At 34.3% G+C, this 22,689-nt stretch overlaps 2 protein-coding genes across 3 annotated transcripts in view; one reads left to right on the top strand and one right to left on the bottom strand.

Moving 5' to 3' along the window:
* The window catches only part of LOC108907965 (intron-binding protein aquarius), a 94,184-nt gene that overhangs the window by 19,092 nt on the left and 52,403 nt on the right, over positions 1 to 22,689 (top strand). The gene's annotated exons all lie outside the window — the stretch shown is intronic.
* Positions 451 to 22,032, bottom strand: LOC108907981 (G-protein coupled receptor Mth2). The gene is made up of 8 exons (XM_018711876.1): positions 21,801 to 22,032; positions 7,494 to 7,756; positions 5,655 to 5,826; positions 5,155 to 5,339; positions 4,930 to 5,099; positions 4,523 to 4,667; positions 2,046 to 2,144; positions 451 to 1,989 (listed from the first exon to the last, which is right to left on the bottom strand). The coding sequence occupies exons 2-8, from the start codon at positions 7,736 to 7,738 to the stop codon at positions 1,758 to 1,760; spliced, it is 1,248 nt and encodes a 415-aa protein (XP_018567392.1). The 5' UTR covers positions 7,739 to 7,756; positions 21,801 to 22,032; the 3' UTR covers positions 451 to 1,757.

Here is a 22,689-nt window from a genome sequence, read left to right as displayed (position 1 = left end):
TCAAACATTTAAACTGTTTTAAAAGAGGTAAAATTTGAAAATAAAAATTCGGTGGTTGCTAGTTTTTGAATAAAATTTTATAATTACCAACATAGTATGATGTTTTAAAATGCCTCGAACAAATTTTTGGTGTTGAATATATATTTACGTCGTCAAGATTCAACCCAGATTTTTAAAATGTTTTCATTATTTGGATAATGGAAAACATCATGTCTTTATTAAAGGATTTGCTTTGGTAGTCCGTTGTACAACCAAAAACGGAACGAAGTTGAAGAAGTCGTTATTAATAGGCATTAATGTTAAAAATCGTTAGTTAATCTCCACCTGACGTCATAACATGGCCGTAGGGATGCGCAATATGACATTTACTGTATTATACATTGGATCTGTCGCATTCTGCTTATAATATCAAACAGAAAGAAGCTTCCTTAATCGAAATAAAAGTTTACATTTCTATTCGAGAATTAATTAAGTATATTTTATTTATTACAACGTTTATATACATTACACGTAAAAAATAGAGAACATTATAATTATTCTTGGCACTGCTGAGAATATATACGTCGTTATAATAGGTTTGCTCCACTATATACTGTAAAGAAAATTGACAATAGTCAAATTCGGTGGAACGGGCCAAATAACTTTGACGTTTACATAAAATACAACATAAGACATTGTCACTGACATGAAATGAAACTCGTTTAGAGGGAAATACACCAGAAAAAGTTTCTTGGGCCGAGTAATTTCTTTGCAGTCACAATGCTCTGTAGATAATTAATATTTATAGACTAGAAACATTTTCTTACAATTATACCTTTAGTTAATTAAAGCGTCGCACTTTTAGACCCCTGCTGTTAGATCGGGACCATTTCGAGAGTAAATCCACAATTTATGCGTAATGACACGTGCGATTCGCACTACGTTACCATGCCAATACATGGCCAACTTAAAAATCCGAGTAAGTTATGCACGGATCTAGAAACAATCGAAATTGCGCCTCCATGGCGAGGTACCTAAAAAATGGCCAACTAAGGTCAAACAAATTAATTTCACGAAAGAAAACGGTGAATTTTAAAGTACTATTTGGCCTGATGAAGGTTTTGTGTAAATCTGTTCTTGGTGCTGGCGTAAAGCAAGCGTCAGAGAGGTTGGACCTTGTACGTTGGCCATGGATTTTAGGTCGCCGGTTTTGTGCAGCAGCGCGCAGTCTATTTTTTCTAGGTCCGAGCTATTAAGCGTAGGATCCACCAAGCTGTCGTTTTAATGTCTCTAATATCAAAACAACGCGCTTTAAATCCGAATCACTTACGAGGGTTGGGCGAAAATTTTCCAATCAAAACAAGTATTTAGCAACAAGAAAAAAGTAAATTTTTGCATCTCAAAAACAGCGAAAAATATGGAAAAACTGTTGCGATCAGTAGAGTCTTATGCCCAAAAACCAAATTCCACTAAATTATTAACGTTATAAAGTTAAGGGCCAAAATAAAAAAGAAGTGTCTTTTCCAGATGACTTAATTTCGAGGAACGTTTTAGTAAAATATTAGGCAACTTTTATAATTTGAGCCACCCTATATATTCAGTACGATATTGTTATAGTCTTCCATTATCCTCGCTTTTCATTGGATATTAAGGAAATTATTTTTTATGTCCGAAAAATTGAATGTCTGCTTTCTTACATAGCCTAGACTGGAAAATTTTCAACTCTCTCTCATATACAGAATAATACGGCTGGAGGCACCCGTTTCCCTTTCAAGTATTCAAGCGGGTATGTCCGCTTTCTTCTCGTTTTTCTCGTAGACAGCCGAGAGGCTCAGTTCCTCTTCCAGTTCTTCGCACTCGTCGTCCTGGGCGTTCTTCCACTTGGCGGGCAGCCTTACCGCATTGAAGATTTTCTTATTCGCCAGGGCTCTGACGACTTTCTTCCGGAAGACGACCAGTATTAAGAATATGAGGAAGCCTTGGAGAGCGTTAAGGGCGTCAGGTATAACCCTGGAAATAACGGCAGGATTTAGTTTATTTTCTACCGTTTTTGAAGTATTGCTTACCAGATCCACCTGGAGGTGTTTTCTTCGAATAGAGCCGACACTACTTCGAATATCCATGATATGCCCATGACGAAGAACAGTTTGATGCATAGGAGTAACCTAGAACGAATATTTCTTTGTAAGAACAGAGACAAAGGCTCCATGACAGATATGGGATTCGATAAAGCAATGAAACGAAACGATATCGAGTGTATGGTCTTTCATTTCACTGTTTATCTCTTTGTAGTAGACAGCAATTTGCATGTTATAGGGGTTTCACCTCGAACAGTTCTCCAGGCCTGTCAAGGGACCACAGGGATCAATCCTGGGCCCGTTGTTATTTAATATAGTTATTAATAACATTGTCAGCGCATCTTTTATATGGTATGGCTCAAAATAGGTCGATTTAACTAAACTTGTCTTAGTCCAATAGTTTTTTACACCATAAAGGAGGTACCTAAGTATTATTTACCAAACGAGGACGATTTTGCGCCCGAGCGGAGCGAGGGCTGACAATAGAGTCCGAGACTGATAGATTATACTTAACTGCTGCGTGGTGTATAACATTTTATTCGCTCCTACAGTTCTTTATGGTTCATGAAATAAAGATTAAGTTTTATTTTTTGACATTTCTTAATCAATTAATTTTGACATTATTCGAAATCTTGCAAAATCGCCTTGGTTGTTTGGATTTTGTCGTTTCTAAAGTGTTTATAAATGAAGCTACCTAAAAGTTGCAATTTTGTTGGTTTTGAATTATTATTTCTAAATGATATTCAAATAGAAAGCGCAGCAAATGCTACCTGCGAATTTTTATAACCCGAGACAAACATATAGAAATTTCAAAGAATGGTGCCAGAACAAAAATACTGTCACTGCTAGCATATTTCATGGAGAAGTCGAGAACTTTAAAATCAACGGCGAGTTTGTGGAGTGAATACTCAAAGCAAAACGTGGATATATCAAAATACCCCAAGCTGAAAGCATTTTTGAATGACGGCTATACGCCTAAAAAGTCAAACGTTTTTACAAAAGAACAAGTCAACGATTTTCTCGTTCAGGCACCCGATAACACATATTTGCTAATGAAGGTAGTGACGGTCTTAGGCATTGCAGGAGCATGCATTTCTGATGAATTATGCAAACTTCCTTTGGACAACGTCAATTTCAAAAATTTGGATGACCTTATTGTAGTTACAGTACAATGGCATGTCACGTACGTTTACTTCTCGTCTGGGTTCTGTTTCTCACTTAGAAATTCTCAAGAAATATATCAAGAATAGTTTGGAAATTAAAACTAAAATTTCACGCTTTTTTATGCGCCATCAAGCAGGTAGATATTACAACCAACCAGTCGGCAAGAATACTCTTTCTATGACACCTAATAAGATTGCACAGTTTTTGAAACTATAACATCCTGAAACATATACAGGCCATTCATTCCGAAGAACATCGGTAACGTTACTGGCTAATACAGGAGTTGATGTATTGGCAATCAAGAGATATGATGGGTGAAAATCAGTCACAATTGCAGAAAGTTATGTTGCTGACAGTTTAAGTAACAAAAATGAAATAGCCAACAGTTTTCAACAGTCACATAATATTGAGCCTCCTGTGACTAAAATGGAGCGGCTAAATCATTTTGAGAAAAATGTGACAATTAGTAAACGTGAGGAGAATAATTATTCAGATTTTATAAATATTACTAAATGTAATAACTGTACAATTACTATAAATATTCATTCATAATAATTAATAAAATGTAATGTTCATCAAGTATTTCTATTTATTTGTTCATAAAATTTATAACTCGAAATCGTTTTTTTTTTCTCTAGGGGGTAAGTTACCTCACTAGTTACAATTTCGTATCCGGGGTTTTTTTGGGATGAGAAATTCGAATTTATGGACGATTTCGTTGTATCTTCTAGAGGGCGCCACAAGCGACCATTAGGACGCATTTAAGCTGCCAAAACTTTTTTGTGCCACGGTGTATTTCACTTTGGGCTGAAAAAATCTTTTTCCCCAACTTTTCTGTTGAAAGGATTAAGTAAATAAATATTTTTGGCTTCCTAATATGGTGCGCCTACTTCAGTACTATTTTTTTTATTTTCTCATATGATTTAAAATTTCACTAATCACTATTTTTAATAATAAACAAACGGGATTATTAATCTGAGATAGAGATCATGGTCTAATTTTACAATCTTAACTTCTTTAAAATGTTTTTGTAAACAATGCAGTAATATCTATGATCTTAAAACAATGCAAATGATAAATTTATTTTTCAATAGAATAATGTCAACGTTTGGAATTTGCCGGTCACAAAGATATACGCTGCGCTTCCTGGTCCGGCCCTACTCACTTTCCTCGCCCAACTTCCGCAGTTTGCGATAGCTAGACCACTGATAATGACGTCACTAGACGATGACATGTTAGATGTGAGGCTTTATGTTACGGTTAGTGATGTTTTGATTTATTTAAGATTGTGTCAGAATTACCTGAATTTCTGTACTTTGGCCGTCTTTTCTGAGCACCGTTTCATCTGTTCACACAACACCATGGTGGTCCACACGAAGTAAACGATATTGATGCAGAGCAACACCGATATGGGCCCGTAGAAGTATATGAAGGTAGTCGTTGAATCTGAAACATGGAATCAACGTTTAGACCTATCTTCAAGAATAACTTTCATCGCCAGTATAGCTTTTCAGGCAATAAAACTGATTTGTGCTTTTAGATAAAATATTGGAATAGGAACTAGAGAAATTTAATATCAATTAGTGCCCTAAGAAATAAAATGTGAGTATTCATATCCGGTAAACATGAAAAGATGTCAGTACTGGACTTCAGGATGTTCACATATCATTTTAAAGTTTATTCAGAATAAATGATCTTTGACACTCACCTTTGAACCAACACTTCGCGTCGCCTATCCCCGGGTGGATGCCGTTGAAAAACTCGTAGCCCGAGTAGTTAGCCGTGAGCACGAACAGCAGGAGGAGCAGGGATCCACCGACGCCGACTATGTGGTAGATCATCTTCCAGCGTTTAATAGACCGCAATATCTGCGGATTACTGGAAAATGAAGTCTCATTTAAAAAAGAGCGAGGCAAAAAAAGGAAATACCTACACTATCATTTTCCAAATGTGGAAGCAGAGGATGTTCAGCCAGAAGAAGGCGTACAAGAACGAGAAGTACATCAAGTAGGCGATCAGCCGGCAGTGGTGGTGGGGGATGAACTGGGTGAGGTTGATGACGCCCAGGAGGATGAAGCTGAGGCCCAGTCCGGTTATGGATTGCATCAGGCATATGCCCTGAGACATTGAGATCAGTATAAGAAATATTATGCCACCAGCAATACATTTTTATAGATTTTATTACAGGGTTTATCTAAATGTGAATTAATGCACAAATAACAGACTTTCCCCCATTCTAAAGCAGATTTTCTATAAAATGGAGTTAGTTTGAAACTCAAATAACTTTTTGGTGCAAAGAAATTTGTAATTTGCGATGCCGCTTGTTCAAAATTGTTTATTTTGGACGCGCCTTGTATGTAGTAGCTTGTGTGCCCACAAACGGTGTGAGTAAAATGCAGCAAAAAAACGTTTTTGGTTGAAGTCTGAACTTACCTGGGTGTCTAGCAACTGGGGGACCATCATGTAGACGCATATCGTCAGTATGATGAAAAAGACGGAAACAAACGAGAGTGTGACGTTAATAATTCTCACATCTTGCGGTTCTTCTTCGTAGCAAATGGTGTAGATGTCTCTGTTGTTTTTCTGCAATTTCGACACGCAGTACCTGAAATGCCGGGAACGGTTATTACTTTTCTCAATACAATTATTACACAGACCAACAAAATTAACTTTTTTTGGAAGCAGAAATTTGAATATATATTTCCGAATGATTTAGGTGCCCTGAATCCGAATCTGGCAGCAGAATTCCTCTATCACGTCAAGTTTTTGAGATATCCTAACCTAAAAGTGCAAAAAACACTGTTTTTCGTCATATTTGAGGTTATGTAGTAATGCCATCGATTCTTTTTCAAAGAACTAATACATTGAATCTAAAAGTACAAGGCTCCCTCTTTCGAATTCCGTTGAATTTGCTCAAATATCTTTTTTTTTTTTCGTTGAGATATCACATGTTGAAATTTTTAAGTTTCTCAGTTTTCTTAATATGCGAAAATCTACTAAGGATCCCTTAGACTTCATACCCATACGGTTTGTGGGTTTGGAGTTGGTGGGCTTGGGGTTTGTATGTTTTGAGTTTGTAGGTTCGGGTTTTGTGGGATTGGGGTTTGTGGGTTTAGGGATTGTGGGTTTGGGGTTTGTGAGTTTGTGGATTTGGAGTTTGTGAGTTTGAGTTCGTATGGATTAAAGGTTTCTGAGTATGAAGTTTCTGAACTGCAATCAACTGTTTGACGTCTAAGGGATCCTTAGTAGATTTTCGCATATTAAGAAACTGATAAATTGGAAATTTCAACATGTGATATCTCAACGAAAAAAAAAAGATATTGGAGCAAACTCAACGGCATTCGAAAGAGGGAGCCTCGTACTTTTAAATTATATGTACTTATTTAAAAAAAAAAGAATTACTACATAACCTCAAATATGACGAAAAAACAGTGTTTTTTGCACTTTTAGGTTAGGATATCTCAACAACCTGACGTGATAGAGCAATTCTGTGGCAGGTTCGGATTCAGCGCACCAAAATCCTTCGGGAATGCATATTAGTGTGTCTGCTTCTTGACCCTTGTTGACCTGTGTTATCAATCAACGAATGTATGTCTTTCATTTTATAACAATGTTGTGTGTGAGAATTGTGTATTGTATCTCACTTTTTGTCTCATGACACACTTGGTTTATGTGATCATGAGGGAATGGATATTTTTTATAAAAAAAAAAAAAGAAAAAACTAAGCTTTTGAACTCGTGGTTGTTGAAACGTAGGAAAATGAAGGACATACGGTCTACAAGGTTTGGCAAGATTTAAATATCAACAACAGACGATAATCATTTTTAGGAGTTGTACGGGATAAAAACATCCTTTTGAAAAGGACGGAGATTAGTAATTACAGATGTCGAAAGTGACTGAGGATTTTTATCGAAATAGGAGCTTACAATGGGGATATGGACAGTGGGGTAATCGAATAATGGTTTGTAGTGATTGTCATAGATAATGCGCCTCACCATAGTCGTAGAATAGCAAAATGGCCAACATCTGCGTGGAGAACTGGGGAAATCATGGAATGGCTTAATAGAAAACGTTATGGTAAAAAAGTTAAACATACAATTACTAGCAATTGTAGAAAAAGAATAAGCCAAATACGTGAAATGTTGGATCGTCACCATACCACTATAAGTTGGACCCCATTGAACTAAACTTAATTTTTTAATAGCGCAGGAAAGCGTATTAAAATAGATGATAACCCTCACAAAGATATAATTTAACCACATGTTCACTTACTGGTTTGGAGATATGAATTCGTCGCTGTCCACGTACATCAGATTGCCCTTTACGTCAACGGACATCTCGCTGTCGTTAGCGTACACCATTATCAGAGAATCGCAAGACAATTTTCTCATTTCACCGTCGAGGCATTTCTTTTCTACCGTGATAAGGTTCCTGCCACCGCAACAAGCGTTGTCGACTTGCGCCCATACCTGACAGCAGCGGAAAAGTAACAGTAGCGTCGTCGCTTTGACGATCATCTTCGTCTTCTGGCAGTCCTGAAATAGACGTTTTTCTTTTAAATTTCAATTCAGTTAAAGTAGTAAAGTAAATAACCCAAAATTCATATAGCACATCATGTACCTAACTTAACCTTTCCGAGAACTTTGAAAATCATTTTCTTATAAATTACATAAACATGTTTTAGTCCATTAAGTTCATAGTCCATCAAGTTATCTTTGAAAGTTTCTAGTTCCATAACAACGCCGCGTCGTTCTTTTGTCTAATACTGATTATCTTAATACACATGTCAATAATGCATTTAGTGTGAAATAATGCATTTAGTGTGAATATTGACACGTTTAAGTGAAACCGAACGTATTAAGGTTTTAATGATCATAGAATATGTGATAGAATACGAAATTGCGAAGGTTGGTAGTGGATATTTTTCATCAATTGCATCCCGATATCTAGGTGAAACTTTTCCTGATAAATGGATTGGACGCAAAGGGGCAATTGAATGCCCAGCTAGGTCTCCCGATATGACCCCGCTTCACTTTTTTCTATGGGGTCACATAAATATGTAGTCTACAAAACTAGGCCGCAAAGTATCGAACAGTTGTAGGAAAGGATAAGACTTGAAATTTGAAAAACTTGTTCCCATATTTATTTAGACATACCCAAATACAGGTCTGGTCGAATAAACGTGGGAGTGGTAAAAATGTATACGCCCAGTTGAGGAATGCGCGCGCGGGTAATTAGCGTATAATACAGTTGCACTGGGCAACTGGGCAATACATCTCAGTTGTTGACAAGTTGTTGACAAATTGCCTAGCAGTGCAGTGCAGTAATGCGGAATTTGTTGTGATTCAGGTAGTTTTAATTTATTGTAGGCACCTTTTATTAATCATTGATATTACAATTGTGAAAGGGAGAAATGAGAGGGATATTTTGTTTACTAATATTATTACAACATGGCATTTTGGAGACCTTTTGAAACGGAACAAAACGAAATTTACCGTCGATATAATAAAATTGTTCGGGGACATAATTAATTAAAATATGTTGTTGGCCAAATGAACATATAATAGAAGTTTTCTGCACATATGCAAATTATTATTTATTACCTTTAGCATTTTATTTCTAGGCGTTTTTATTTTATACATGTTGGTGAACACTTTGAGCACCTTATAAAATGGAATACCAAAGAAAATATTTATTTTATTTTATTTATTTTTTTTCTATCCTAGCATAACTATTATTTTCATAAAATTTAAAATATCCAGGACATTCATTAAAAAATAATTTTTTGTAAAAAAACTAATAATAAAATTAAATCATATCCGTGTCCTCCACCTTGTGTTATTTTCAAAATAAATATCCATAATTTGTGGTCCTTTTTCTTTTATAAATTTGAGAGTAGAAAAAGTTACTTTCAAAGTTCGATATCTCGAAAACTGTTAAGTTTAGGTGCATGATGTGCTATATGAATTTTGTTTAGTATTTCGAGAAGAATTGAAATGTGTTTTTACTGGTCCTATGTACTTAATTTTTCTTTATTGTAATAGATTCTTTAATAACCCTAGAACGTTTGCGTCTTGATTTTTCGATAGCTATCTTACTTTAGGAGATAATCGACCGCTTCCATACCTATCGGCGACCTTATATAAAAGATTAGAGACAAAAACAAAAGCAGAATAACTTACCCAGTTACTTCTGTAGCCACTGTATGTTAATTTTGATCTATCTTTAATGTGATTGTCTTATACAAAGCCCTGTTCTTTAGCGAGATATATACACGGCATAGTGAGGTTCCACGCGTGGTCACATAACCATGTGAAATGGAGTTATGGTCAGTTGAAGAATTTCAATGGCCTCCTTTGCCTTATAATTCGATGTCAGCGTTCACGTCACCTTCTGCTAAGTCGATTTTATGCCAATTAAGACTGGCTTCCAACTATGAATCACCTTTGCAACGTTGGAAGCACATATATGTACTTAAATTGTATAAATCAATGCATGTTTGTATGATTTTTCGACATCTGTAAGTGAATTAGTGAAGTCAGGATGTAACAGCTAATTTAAATTTAATAATCGTGTCGACCTTGCAATTGATGGAAATATTAAAACATCTCTTGTATCTATGCCGTTGAGTCATCTAGTAAAACAGAGGTTCTTAAACTTTTTTGGGGCGGTATTGACGTTTTAGCGGAACAAGTGCAACATTTTGACTTCCCTCGTACGTTTCTCTCGCTATTCGGTAATTTCTATAAATAAGCGAGGATGCTAATGATTTTATAGTCACTTAACATAACTTAAGTTGTTTATTTAAATAGTCTCGTTTCATTGGAAGAATGTTGATGAGAACCTCACCTGTATGATTAAGTATACGCCTAAGGACAATAGTTATTGTTTTACAATGTGTAAATGTCAATGATAACCCATGCGACCATTGTGAAAGTCTAAGTATTTGTCAGAAGAAAGTGGCATCGATAACGATGTGAACTATAATCGCGAAAAGCGTTGAACGAGACAATTGTTGTTATTGACCTTAAGGAGCCATATATAAACGGTGAACTTTCATACAAGGTTTGCATGCATTAACTTGCAACCTTTGCATTTTTTGTAATCAGTAGGAAACAAAGACGAGAAAATGTCAGCAGTTTTTATATATCTTTTTTCGTTTTGACTTTTAGTTATATCAAGATATCATTTTTTGATTAAATTTAATACCTATGCTTTATCAAAGAGCTAGTTGTATACTTTCAATGTTACGTTGGTCGAAGATGGTATCCATAAAATGGAAGAAACCGTCATCGAATCGATTGTTGTGGAAAATTATTTCTAAATGTAATTGTGAGAAATAATTATTTACGTCACTATTTTATTTTTTATACAAAGTAATAATTAAGTTATTATATTTATGTCTATTTGCATGAAATGTGCATATTATCAAGGTCAAAACAAACATTGGACCAGCTTGTCTGACTCTATGATGATAAATTGGAATTAAACGAGTGAAAAATCATACTTCTAGTGAGCTGGTAGAATAATTTGATTTTTTATAACTTTCGTCGATCATAAATGACGTTTTTTGTGATTTTGACCTGTTCTCTTAATTTTCCTGAAAACTAGGACCCGTTGGGCCAAATCTGAAGGCAAATTCGGATTCAGCGGAAAAAATACGTGGAAATACCTACATGGGTCTGAATACTAGATCCGATCCTTTTTTTGTGGGGCTGTGTAATTAGGGGCCTTCGGAAGCTATAATGAGAAATCTAATGGTTCGCTAACAGCTGTGGCATTTTGGATTGCTGGTTTTGAATGTAATGGCACATGAAATCGAACAGGCGTAAAATTTAACATTAAAACCTTGTTAACGACACTTTTTAACATAAACTGGTTTAATTTCCGAAGGACAAGATCACCGATCCTACTGATGAGCCTGTTGTCTGTCTCTAAAACCATAAGAATAACGAGGACAAAGATAATGGTCTAACTAAACCCTCACGTATGATCGTATTCATTTATGTTTACGTAGCAATCGAAAAACAAAAACAGGATCCTAGTTTATTTATACCAAGTTTTATTCAGTTATGTGGGCGGGGCTCGATTAATTAATAAAACATGCTGATCTTACTTGCAAATTACGATAACGTAGCTATTCTTATATGCAACAGTGGTTTGGTTCTGAGGCATAATTTTCCTCGTATTTAGAGGAGTTTCAGTGTGAAATTGTAGAGACGGAAGACATTTATTTTATTAACGACTTTGAGGTTATATATAAAAAAGCAAAATAGGATAGTAAACTAAACTAGTAACTTAAAATAACAAGAAAATTATGTGAATGGATGAATCGTAAATGGTTTTTGGCGACGAAAACCAAAATAATTCGAAACAAGTGCCGTTCACTAGATTGGTTTCTGAGGATAACAGAAATATACATCTACAGACGTCAGAGACCACAGCGACTTGTGGATTTGTGTTATTTTCTATAATATCATTATCAAGACCTGTTGGTATGTAAATCTGCCACACGGAAAAGACATAATACTTAAACGTTCACCTGATTAAAATTCTATGAACGCTGCGAATACATACATTTTCACACGTATTTTCAGTTCATTTTGCAAAATAGGACACCAAAAAATTCAAATTGTAATTGTGGCAAAACTAATGGTCCGAAAGCACCATGTGCACACTTATGGAGGTATATCGGGGTCCGAGGGAAGTGAGGAACGCAGGGGGGGTCCTATGCTTTTCTTATGGGGCTAAAGCCCGCTGCCAATTTGAAAAAATTAAATTCTATTGAAATTATTTACGATAAACATTATCTATATACATACGAGTATAGCAAAGAAATCTACTAATATGCACATATATATCATACACAAATATCATATTTAAGTAGTTTTAAATTATATTTAATGAACGCATAAAGACTATGTAGATGTGGCAATAGCGCTAATAATTGACTAGCAGTTGTACACACTGCGAACCTACAGACCTCGGACATCGGAGATATTGCGCGTCAAATTCGGGTAAAGATGCGTACGCGTTCAAAAATGTATTGTGTGTAAACTACGTACAATATAATTATTATATATAGCAAATATATCGTATTATCCTCGCGAAGATTTGTATCCTTTATTTAAAATCCGTAAATCATGTGAACTGGTAAAACAACGAGAATTATGTTAATTTAGTTCTAAAGAAATGAAATGACACTCGCGCCCATCTCTCGTCCAAGTCAAAGAAAATGTTGGATGCAATTTTGAAGGTTCTGTGATAGAAATTACATTATTACTCACTGTTCGTGTTTTTAATCTCTATTTTAGTAATGTTACAAAAGTTTTGCAACTATAACTAATTTTTTAGATATAAAGTTTGCTGAGAAATATTTATGTTCCTTTGTTATTCCGTACAAATGCTTTTATCTCAAGTATTACTAATTATATTAATCAAGTAAAGAAAACTTTATGTAACCCTAAATATTGCTGGGTAATGATTACGATGTTTTTATAAACCATTAAATATATTAAAAGGATTTATCAACTGTATTTTTTATTCCAATAAATATATCACAGCTTCCTAGTCTTTTTTAATTAATCTAGTTTTTTAAAAACATTACAAAAAATCATCTGTTGTGGATAATTTATTGTTGATAACAATGTACATGGGATTTAGGAAAAATGTATATGTTTGAAATCAATTTCGTTTTTATCAAGTCTTTCAAATGTATTCCCTCCTTGCTGTCAGCTGATTGCGACGTTGCCACATTAATCCTCAAGTCAGACAGAAATGCAATTATTGGTTTCTGTTTCTAATTAATACAGCTGTACTATGTTCAAAACTTACATTAGTTTTACATCAAAAATAAGATAATACTGTGTACTATCTATGGAAAAGTTTTGTTTCACAATTTCTACATTTTTTTCTCAGTTATGGGCAAAAAAAGAGCCGCACCGTCCATCTTCGCCATATAAACCTATGTTAAAATGAACAACTTTCAACAACAATATCTCAAAATCTAGATTCAAAAAAAATTTCAAAAAAATATGACACACAGAGGGAGCACTGGGTAATACGCTATATAAATTTCAAGTACATCTGTGCATTTATAGTTTATTAAGCACCTGTTTTTAATTTTAAATATTTAAAAGTTCTAAAACTCTAAATATATCTGAAAAATATTTGCCCTTTGAATGATTACATTCCTTGACAATTTCAATATATCAATCGAATGTTTTTGTATTAATCATATTTAGACATACATATCACCTTTACCGTGAGTATGTACATGTTTTTTCGAGTTTTTTATCGGAATAACACGCAAACTTAACTTTCTGGAACGTTGTATCTGTTTTAGTAGGAATCTAACGAGAATAATTCTAGGATAACATGCATCGTCACTCTAGAATAATAGACAAAATCACATCTGTTAAAATACCATCACGCTTGTGTGTCACGGAAACTGATTAGAAGTAAATATAGGTATAGTAGGGGTACAGGGTGGTCTCATATCGTTTCAGAGGAATGAAGGGTAAATTTGTTGGCACCCTTTATAAGGAAAATAGAAGCAGTATCGGTACCGAGGGCTACATCTACAGCAAGTAACAAGTTTCAAAACCTTAATTTGCAAGAGATACAGCAAAAACAAAAAAGTTGATTTTTGACGGGTTTTTCGATATATCTCTAAAGGCGGGTATCCACTTGTGGCAATGCTCCGTAACGTAACAACAAACATGTTACGGCCTGTTGCAAAAGGTGACACGGTTCGCTGCGAAAGTATGTGCGGTTTTGGTCGTATCATTCATTCCGTAACGTAACAAAATAAGGTTACGAGACGACACAGGAACATAAACTCGCAGTATGAATCTGACAATAACGGACAATAATGGATTCGTCACTGCAATTGCAGTTAGCAGCAGCGTCATATATTTTTATTTGTCATACAATTTTCAAGAATAAGAAACGGAAATCTCCGGAAATTTTTTCTTTACTCCACTTCATGGCACAAACACAGAAAAACACACTCTTCCCAGACTGACCCAAGACCATATACGAAAGACTGACGAAACAAAAAATAAGACAAAATCACATGTGCAACAGGCAACGTTACGGACAAAAGGGTAACCCCGTTTCAACATGTGGCAGAAAGTACCTACTGTTGCATTCTGTTGATGCGACGGCTAAAAACCGACAACTGATGGTTCGTCCCGGATTAGTTACGCGTGTCAAATTTGTTACACGTACCATGCAACAATTTTCCGTCTTCACTAGCTGTAACGTAACATGTTCGGTGTTACGTTACGGGGCATTTGATGCAAATGGATACCTGCCTTTAAAGTAATATAGCAATTGATATATTTAAAAATACCAGTCGATAGATTTTTAAAAAACTACAACTTTCTGATTTAACTTTTTTCGATTGGAGTTCAAGTTTTTTTTGGTTGGACTAATATTATTATAATTCGTTATTTGGTCCTGAAGTTAGAACTTGATCGTTGAAATCAATAAGCCTGCGTAGGAAACGGAAGAGACTAGAAATTGCAAGGATGCCACGATTTAGTTCGTGGCAACCTTGTAAACGGGAATATTCGTTTAAATCAACATTTGACAACTGCATACCGTTATGATTGCGCTTTTAAGAACGTCACTCTCATCCGGGATAATAACCGCAAAAGGCTACGTGCCTACAACCCATACCTAGTTATTTTCTTCGATTTATACTCTCAATTAGCTGTTCCGTGAAATTTGGGACAGAAAAGGTGGTACAGGTGGTACAGGCCTTTATTATATTTTAATTTCACCGCACGTTTATCTTTATCGGTAGAAATTCCGTTGCGTTGTTTTACCTGTAAATTCAATGATTCGGATATTCTACGTTCCATACCTTTTTATGGTTCCTAGAACTATAAATACACGACAATAGCAAATTATTCTTATCTTATATTAGAAATTAGTTAACAGCTGCATTTACAGGGTGTTTCGCATAAGAACCGACACAGAGCATGGGTATATAGGGGAACCAAAAATATGGTGGTTTAACGCAACTTTATACTAATAGGCCAGGAAAAAGAGCTGGGAAATGACTTTTTCTTTCGGCAAGCTGAATTTATCACTATAGATTAAAATTTAAAAAAAAGGTTCTACGTTATATAGAAGCTGAGATATTACAAATTTGACATTATCAATTTTTTCCTGGTTGAGAGCAAGATCCCCCCACCACCACTCCCTGAGGGGCTACTGCCGCTTACCCTTACTTTGACGGGCTGTGGATTGATCAATTATGGGCACATTCAATTAAAATTAACACGGCATAAAGTTTAAACCTTCATTTACAAAATGTTAAAGTTTCAGGTCTTTATGTTTATAACAAATTGCTCTGTGATTTAAAAAAAAATTTCTAACTCCGGACCAATGGTCGTAGAAACTTATTTTTTTTCAATTTCTAGGTTTTTTTACGAGCTTTCGAATGGTGTATATAACTTCTTTCAAAAGTTAAAAACCGCGGAGTTATTTCATTTGTTTATTAGGGAAAAAAGTGCCTCTATTTGGTAACAATTATATACAACTAAATTTGAAAAAAAAATAATTTTTTTTAACTAGAGGATACTTGGTGTCCCTTCGAAGAAAATGAGCCTAAAAAGAATGTTTTAGTCATAACCCTGCCCCCGGAACAGTCATTTGAAAATGGGCCTTTTTGCAAAAATGGGATAAATAAATGGAATTTTGCAAAAACTATTTGACCGATCGAGCCCATCTCTTGCACATCTCTTAAGGATATAGAAACTCACATTTTGAGAAAGTTTTGTAAGATTTTATGAATTATTTAAAAAGTTATTAACAATTAAAGAAAAAGCACTTTTACCGTTTAATTTTGCAATAACTTTTTTGTTTGTAAACCAATTTTAACTTATAAAGTCTCATTTTAAAGATGAGTTTCTCTAGATCAAATCGTCTGTTGAACTTTTTTGCTAAGATTAATAGTTTTTTTTACAATAACGCGTGGAACGAAAAATGACGAATTTTTGACCTATTTGTTGATAAAAAACAATGACGCTATACTTTTTTCGTGACCCATTTGATGAGGCGCCTCTTGTATTATCATTCCCAAGACTTTCCAACAATAAAATCACGCCCAGTAATTTTTACGAGTTCTCCATGATTTTTCACCTTTATTTCATGGTCTATAAATGGATTGGAAGAGGAAATAATTGCCCACACGCTTAGCCTCCACGATCACCAGTCCCCAATAAATGTGACTTCTTTCTTTGGGGAACGTTGTGGAATCGCGTTGCGGATAAATGCACATTCATTAGAAACAATCAGCAGTTGTTGGATAGAGAAGACAATTTTCGACGAAGATTAATGGCCTGGGAGAAAATTTTGAACAATTTCTATAACTTATCAGTGTAAATTGTATATTATTTCTGTTGTTTAAGTTGTTTGTTTTTCCTGATCAAGTTTGAACTTAGATTTTAAATAACAGCTACAATATGTATTATTATTCGTGTTTTTGTTAAAAACGACAAAGTTTTTTGAAAACTAACAAGAGTAAGAAAAGTTTTAGAATTAAATTTCCCATAAAATAAAGTAATAATTTTTTAAGTCCGTCAACGGCTTGAAAAATTCTGTCACACTTTAATGGTGCATCATCCCTTATCAACCCTTTAAAATGCTTCAATTGAACTCTACTTACTGTCGATTAATGCCCTTGGTACACTCACACCGTGTACTAAAGTTGGTTTTTCTAAGTTAACTGAGATATTGATTTTTTCAAAATTTGAAACCCCAGCTTAGCATTAGGTAAAGTAAGTTGCGTTAAATCACCATATTTTGAGTTCCCCTACATACCCCTGCTTTGTGACGTTCTTATGCGTACATCATAATGCGATGAGATTCTCAATGAACGATTTAACTTGTCTTTTGATGATTGAATGAAATCTGACCTCTTGTTGACGTCAACTAATACAGTTGTTGTTCTCGAACAAATTTAGATATTTTGCTATAACAAGACATTGAGTAATGTTTTAGATATAAAATATCAAACGGTTTGCACCGCGGCATGAAATAATTTTATGTTCAAAACTTGATATAAACCTCTATAAAAATAAACATGCTCCTTGGATAAAATTAAGCTCGACTTAGGTTAGCATGGTAGTGTTTTGATTAAAAAAAAAAAAATGTATATGACGTAAAATATCAGCGTTTCATTAATAAAACTCCGAGCTTTTAAGTAGTAACAGATTGTGGTGTGGAATTTTCTTAATTTTGGAGAAAGGACTGGGTAAATTCCTTGAAAATAAATTTTTTAATTTTATTAGAAAATACAGGCTGTTTCAAAACATACGTCGGACAATGACGAGTGTGATTCTTCTAAGAAAAAAAGTTCTTATTAACGTGGGTCCATTTCAGTTTTTTGAGGATATCTCAGGAACCATTTGAGATATAGAACTCAATTTTTGTACACGTATTATCATTAATTTTTGCTACTTTTGAGCGCTAGTTCCATTTTTATTCACACGACAGTGGCGGAGATTTTTTCCCGCATCTTCCGCTAGATGTCGCCATAATTCGTTTGGTAACTGAAGGAAATAGAAGGATATAATCATTGTTAAAATCATTTTATACGACAGATTCTACAGTCCATACGATATTGTTGAGATAGAACTCCAAGAAAATAATAAGCCAATAAAGTTATATTATCGGAACTACTATGGCAATTTGCTGCACCAGGAGCGTGTCTTGAGTTTTTACGCCAATGTCTTTCTACCTCAGGTGTCGAATGCGGTTAATTCCAAAAAAGTGACGCAGGGGCCTTCTTGGAATTATATCACAACAAATATCGTACGGACTGTAGCTTGTTTATATGCCGGTTTAGCGATGAATCTGGTAAAACTGAAGAATTTCACTGATTTTAAAAAAGTTATAACGTCACGATATTTTAATTCCTTCAAGACTTGATTGAGGTCAAAATGAAAAAAATGCGGGTCTCATATTTTTTAACCTATCTTGATTTTGTGACGTTGTAAAAAAGTTGTTTATGTTTACGCGTATGGTTGTTGTATTTGAATGTTTTTGTGCCCAGCCCAGAGTATCAATATCTGCCACATGTTTCGCGGTGTGAACTAACAGAACAAATATTTATTCTAATTTAAACTTAAACTTGCTGTCGACACTGAAGAGCGTCGCCTTGAATGTCAATGTGAACGCCAAAACGCGGAAAGAAGGCGAAAGCAGCTCAATCGTTGTGTAGACATAATGATGAGGACCATTAATAAGTCCCAAACCGACCTATGCCTGGTTGGTTAAACTTACAAACGATCCTGGGTGTTGTACTAGGTGTTGTGAGTTTGGAAGAAAATATTTTTGTTACTGAGAAATATTTATATCCAAATATATTTTTAAAATAAGTATATACAATCATTTGACCAAAACTATTCAGTTTTGTATTAAACAAACGATACATAATATACAATACGAAACATATTTCTATAAAATCTATGTAGTCCGGTCAAAATAGACATTTCAAATAACGAAAATTCCGACAGAGCTAAATTTTGGTGGAGACCTTGGGTATACCATTAGAAATAAAGTAGCAAAAGTCCCCATCGATCTCATATGTGCTAAAAAAGTTATTCGGGATCAAAAGTGAAAATTTGAGGTTTTTTAGATTTTTTTCGAAAACGATAAGTTTTATCAAAAAAGTAACTCTGACAAAAAATATAGACCTTAAAATTATCTACAAAAATGGTCCTTATACTTTTTTTTCTAAGAATCACCGTTCCTGAGATATCGCGATTCTAATAGTTGAAGGAGTTACGTTCTACGTAATATGCACACATTTCCACACCACCTGTGAGGTAGTGTACTTAGGTGCGTTTTTTTTAACGTGGTTTCCTCGGTAGGCCTACTCCACGAACTGTTATGACGGAATTTTCAGGGACAATACTCTTTTAACTGCATGATGATTATTGATATTGATATTGGTTATTGACTTTAACTGTAGTTCTGATTTCTTTTGATATTTTAATGTGATTCATACTCTTCAAAGTCGACTTCAACAGTCATGTCTTTTTCGATTTCTTCTTCTTCTTCTTCCTCTTCTTCTTGCTGGATGTTCATAAATTGTTCAAATGAAGATGAATCTGCTGTCTCTTCATCGAAATCACATGAATATTCGTCTGTTGTATTCAATTGGACATTTGAGCAAGACTGGCTTTGGCAATTAGTACACGCTGGAGAACACAGTAACCCTACTCTTCTACAGTCACATTTAGCACTACAAACTTTTTGCAATTGCAAAAAATAGTGCTTAGGAGTTTATCCGGAGCAGGTGGGAGTAAAGTTTGAATCGGTTCCAAAGTATTATCTGTTAATTTCCAACCCCAGTCTTCTGGGTTCAGTTGATTGCCTAGCCATGTCTGAACTTGATAGTATACTCGATACAAGTGTTGATTAGCAGAAGCCGATGTTGGAGGAAGACAAAATAGCGTGTATTTTTTACAAATGTTAAATATCTATATTTATCTATACAATCAATTTTTTTTTGGAGTCCATAAACAGCAGGAGAAAGCGAATTCCTTTTGTGATTATTGTTTGAGGTGAAGAATCAATTTCTACAAATCTTTTTTTCCAAATAATTTTAATACTGATGTTTTACACCTTCTGAACAACATTGCTGATGTAGTATCGCAGCCGGTTATCGCATGTAAAAATAAGATATGGTTTTGGCATTTTGGATAAGCAGATAAACTTTTTGAAGAATATATTTCTGTTCGCTGTTGAGCCTTTCCAGGTTTTAAAAAGTATATAATTTTATCAATTGGAGTGAGTGGTATTAATAAGTCAACATCTTCACCAACTGTAATAGTTGTATTTGAATAAAAAAGTATAAGGACCATTTTTGTAGATAATTTTAAGGCCTATAATTTTTTTCAGAACTACTTTTTTGATAAAACTTACCGTTTACGAAAAAAATCCAAAAAAAAAACCCTCAAATTTTGACCTTTGATCCCGAATAACTTTTTTAGCACGCATGGGATCGATGGGGGCTCTTGACACTTTATTTCTAATGGTGTACCAAAGGTCTCCATTTAACTCTGTCGGAATTTTCGTTATTTGACCACAATTTTTATCACTAATTTGACCGGACTAATGTGGATCATAAAATTAAGAATAGAATTCGTTTAACCGTAAGTATCAAATATATATTTTAAATGCTGGCTATATTTAAAGTAGGAAATTATATTTCTGGACAGAAATTTAAAATATTTAAGTAAATTTGTACATTTGAAGCATGTGCCTCTAAATGATGATAAATGAAAAATTTCATTTGTTTTATTAAAAAAAAAAACGTTTTCAGGAATTTCAAATTGAATATCCTTGTATCGCATTTTTCGGCAACTTTTTCTCTTATTTCGACAAGTTCCGTCACCAAATAAAATTTGGCGTATGCATTTCGGGACACCCTGTGTATTGTGATTACCTTGGACGACTAAAAATATTACCTTGCGCTCATTTCATTCTAGCTTTGAAATTTTATTAATATACATCTTGCTTCAAAGTAATTTTGTTATAATAAACTAGAAATACCAATTAAGTAATGTTGTTCAGATCATTGTTTTGATAAAAATTGGAATAGTTAATAACATATTGCGAATACTTATTTATAACTTGCAATACGTTTTATTTATTGTGGATATAAATTAGACTCAATTCTTTTAGATTTTAAAAGTAAATATTTGTTTGTAGGTGTTTCTCCAAAAACATTGAAAACAATGTATTACATTTATAAAAATAGTTCTAAACGCACACCCTCGTTGATATTCTTTAAAAATGACGAGTAAGTTCTGGGCGCTCTAGTACGTCGACTTATTGACGTAAGCTTACGTACGACTGTCGTCAAAATAAAAAGTGATAGTAAACAAACACAGAGTTTCTCGGGAAACCGCAGTTACTGTGTGTTATATACGAGATTCCGCTGAAAATATCTTGAAAATAAGCGCGAACAATCGTTTTAAAAATTCCTGATTCTTATTACTTGGATCTGGACAGCTTTGAAAAAATAACAAATAATTGATTATGTTTTAGAACCTAATAGACCACATACTTTCAATTGTTGTGTGGCATTATCACAGCCACCCCTAAATGTAACAAAAAACCTGCAGTGACTAGAATCAGAATTTGTCACTATAAATTTTTTAATCAGTAATTCGCCCAAATTGATATGATTTTTGCGAGGAACAACATTTTTTTCATATAATTATTCGTGTAAAAAGTGCAAAGTAGAACACTTAAATAATTATATCAGAAAATTATCTTTTATCAACTTTATGACAAGTGGTAAATTGTTTAAATTTTACATTAAATCGAAATAAAAGAATGAGTATATTCCAAAAATATCGCAGCACAAAAAGTAGTTGATAACTGTTTTCTATAAAGATCAAGGCCTTTATATTTTTTTATAAATTTTGTTTTATTAGTTTTTCAACGCAGACACTTGTATTAACTTTTTGAAGGAACTCAAAAATATTGGTCAGCACAATTTGGCGCCAACTAATATTAAATTTACTGACACACGATTTTAACACTTACTTCACTGGAAACTAAACACTGAGGGGGCGCAGAAGCCTCAACTTTTCTTGCAGTCGACTGAGGATACCAAGCTGAGTCGAAGATGGGCTAAACAGACACTGGACATGCTAGGATTCGAATGTTCTGAACTTTCACTGATCGTTCAGCGGAACTGTATTGAGAATAGCGCGGGAAAGGTATTCGTTTGTGGCACCCGTTCGCGAGAGAGATAAGCAATGAGCGGTTTCTCATATTTTGAGTGTATATATATAGCGATCTATACGGAAATCGGTGTGGAGCTCGATATCGACGGCAAAAAACTTGTTACGTTAACGTTTCCTCTGCTACTGACGCTTCAATTTTTTAAGGCCGGTCATGTGAGAGAAATAGTTTGGAATATAACAGTTTTAAACTTAAAGTATTTAGTTTTTTATTATGTTCAATTAATTTATTCAGTTTGTAGTACGTATACCTTATTGTTTTTCAAAGAGTAGTATGGTACCTACTATTTAATATACCACTACGACTAAAAGAACACTCATTCGTCCATAGCACTTTGTTAATTTGGAATCCGTTGCATTTTGATTTTAAAACTAATTACGAAATTCAAGACTACTAGGGAAATCATCTGTTTCCCTTCAATGTTCGAACGCCCTGTAGGCAGACGCCCCTCAAAATTCTGCAAGTGTGAAAAACAGATTTTGACGCGATTTGAAGATATTTCTATCTATTAACACTAACCACTCGATTGGTACGTTTTCCATTAGCATGTCCAACAAAAAACCTACAATTTTTAAATAAAGTTCTTATAACAGTACTGGAATATAGTTAATTTGAAATCTCGACATTAAATTTTTCTATTTTTTTAAATTTGGTTAAACAAATCAAGAGGACTTTCGTTGGGACTTTT

Source organism: Anoplophora glabripennis, unplaced genomic scaffold (genome assembly GCF_000390285.2).
Source record: "Anoplophora glabripennis isolate ALB-LARVAE unplaced genomic scaffold, Agla_2.0 scaffold11, whole genome shotgun sequence".
In the NCBI taxonomy this organism is placed as follows: Eukaryota; Metazoa; Arthropoda; class Insecta; order Coleoptera; family Cerambycidae; genus Anoplophora; species Anoplophora glabripennis.
Note: the sequence above shows the minus strand (reverse complement) of the source record. Positions and strands in the feature narration are given on the sequence as shown.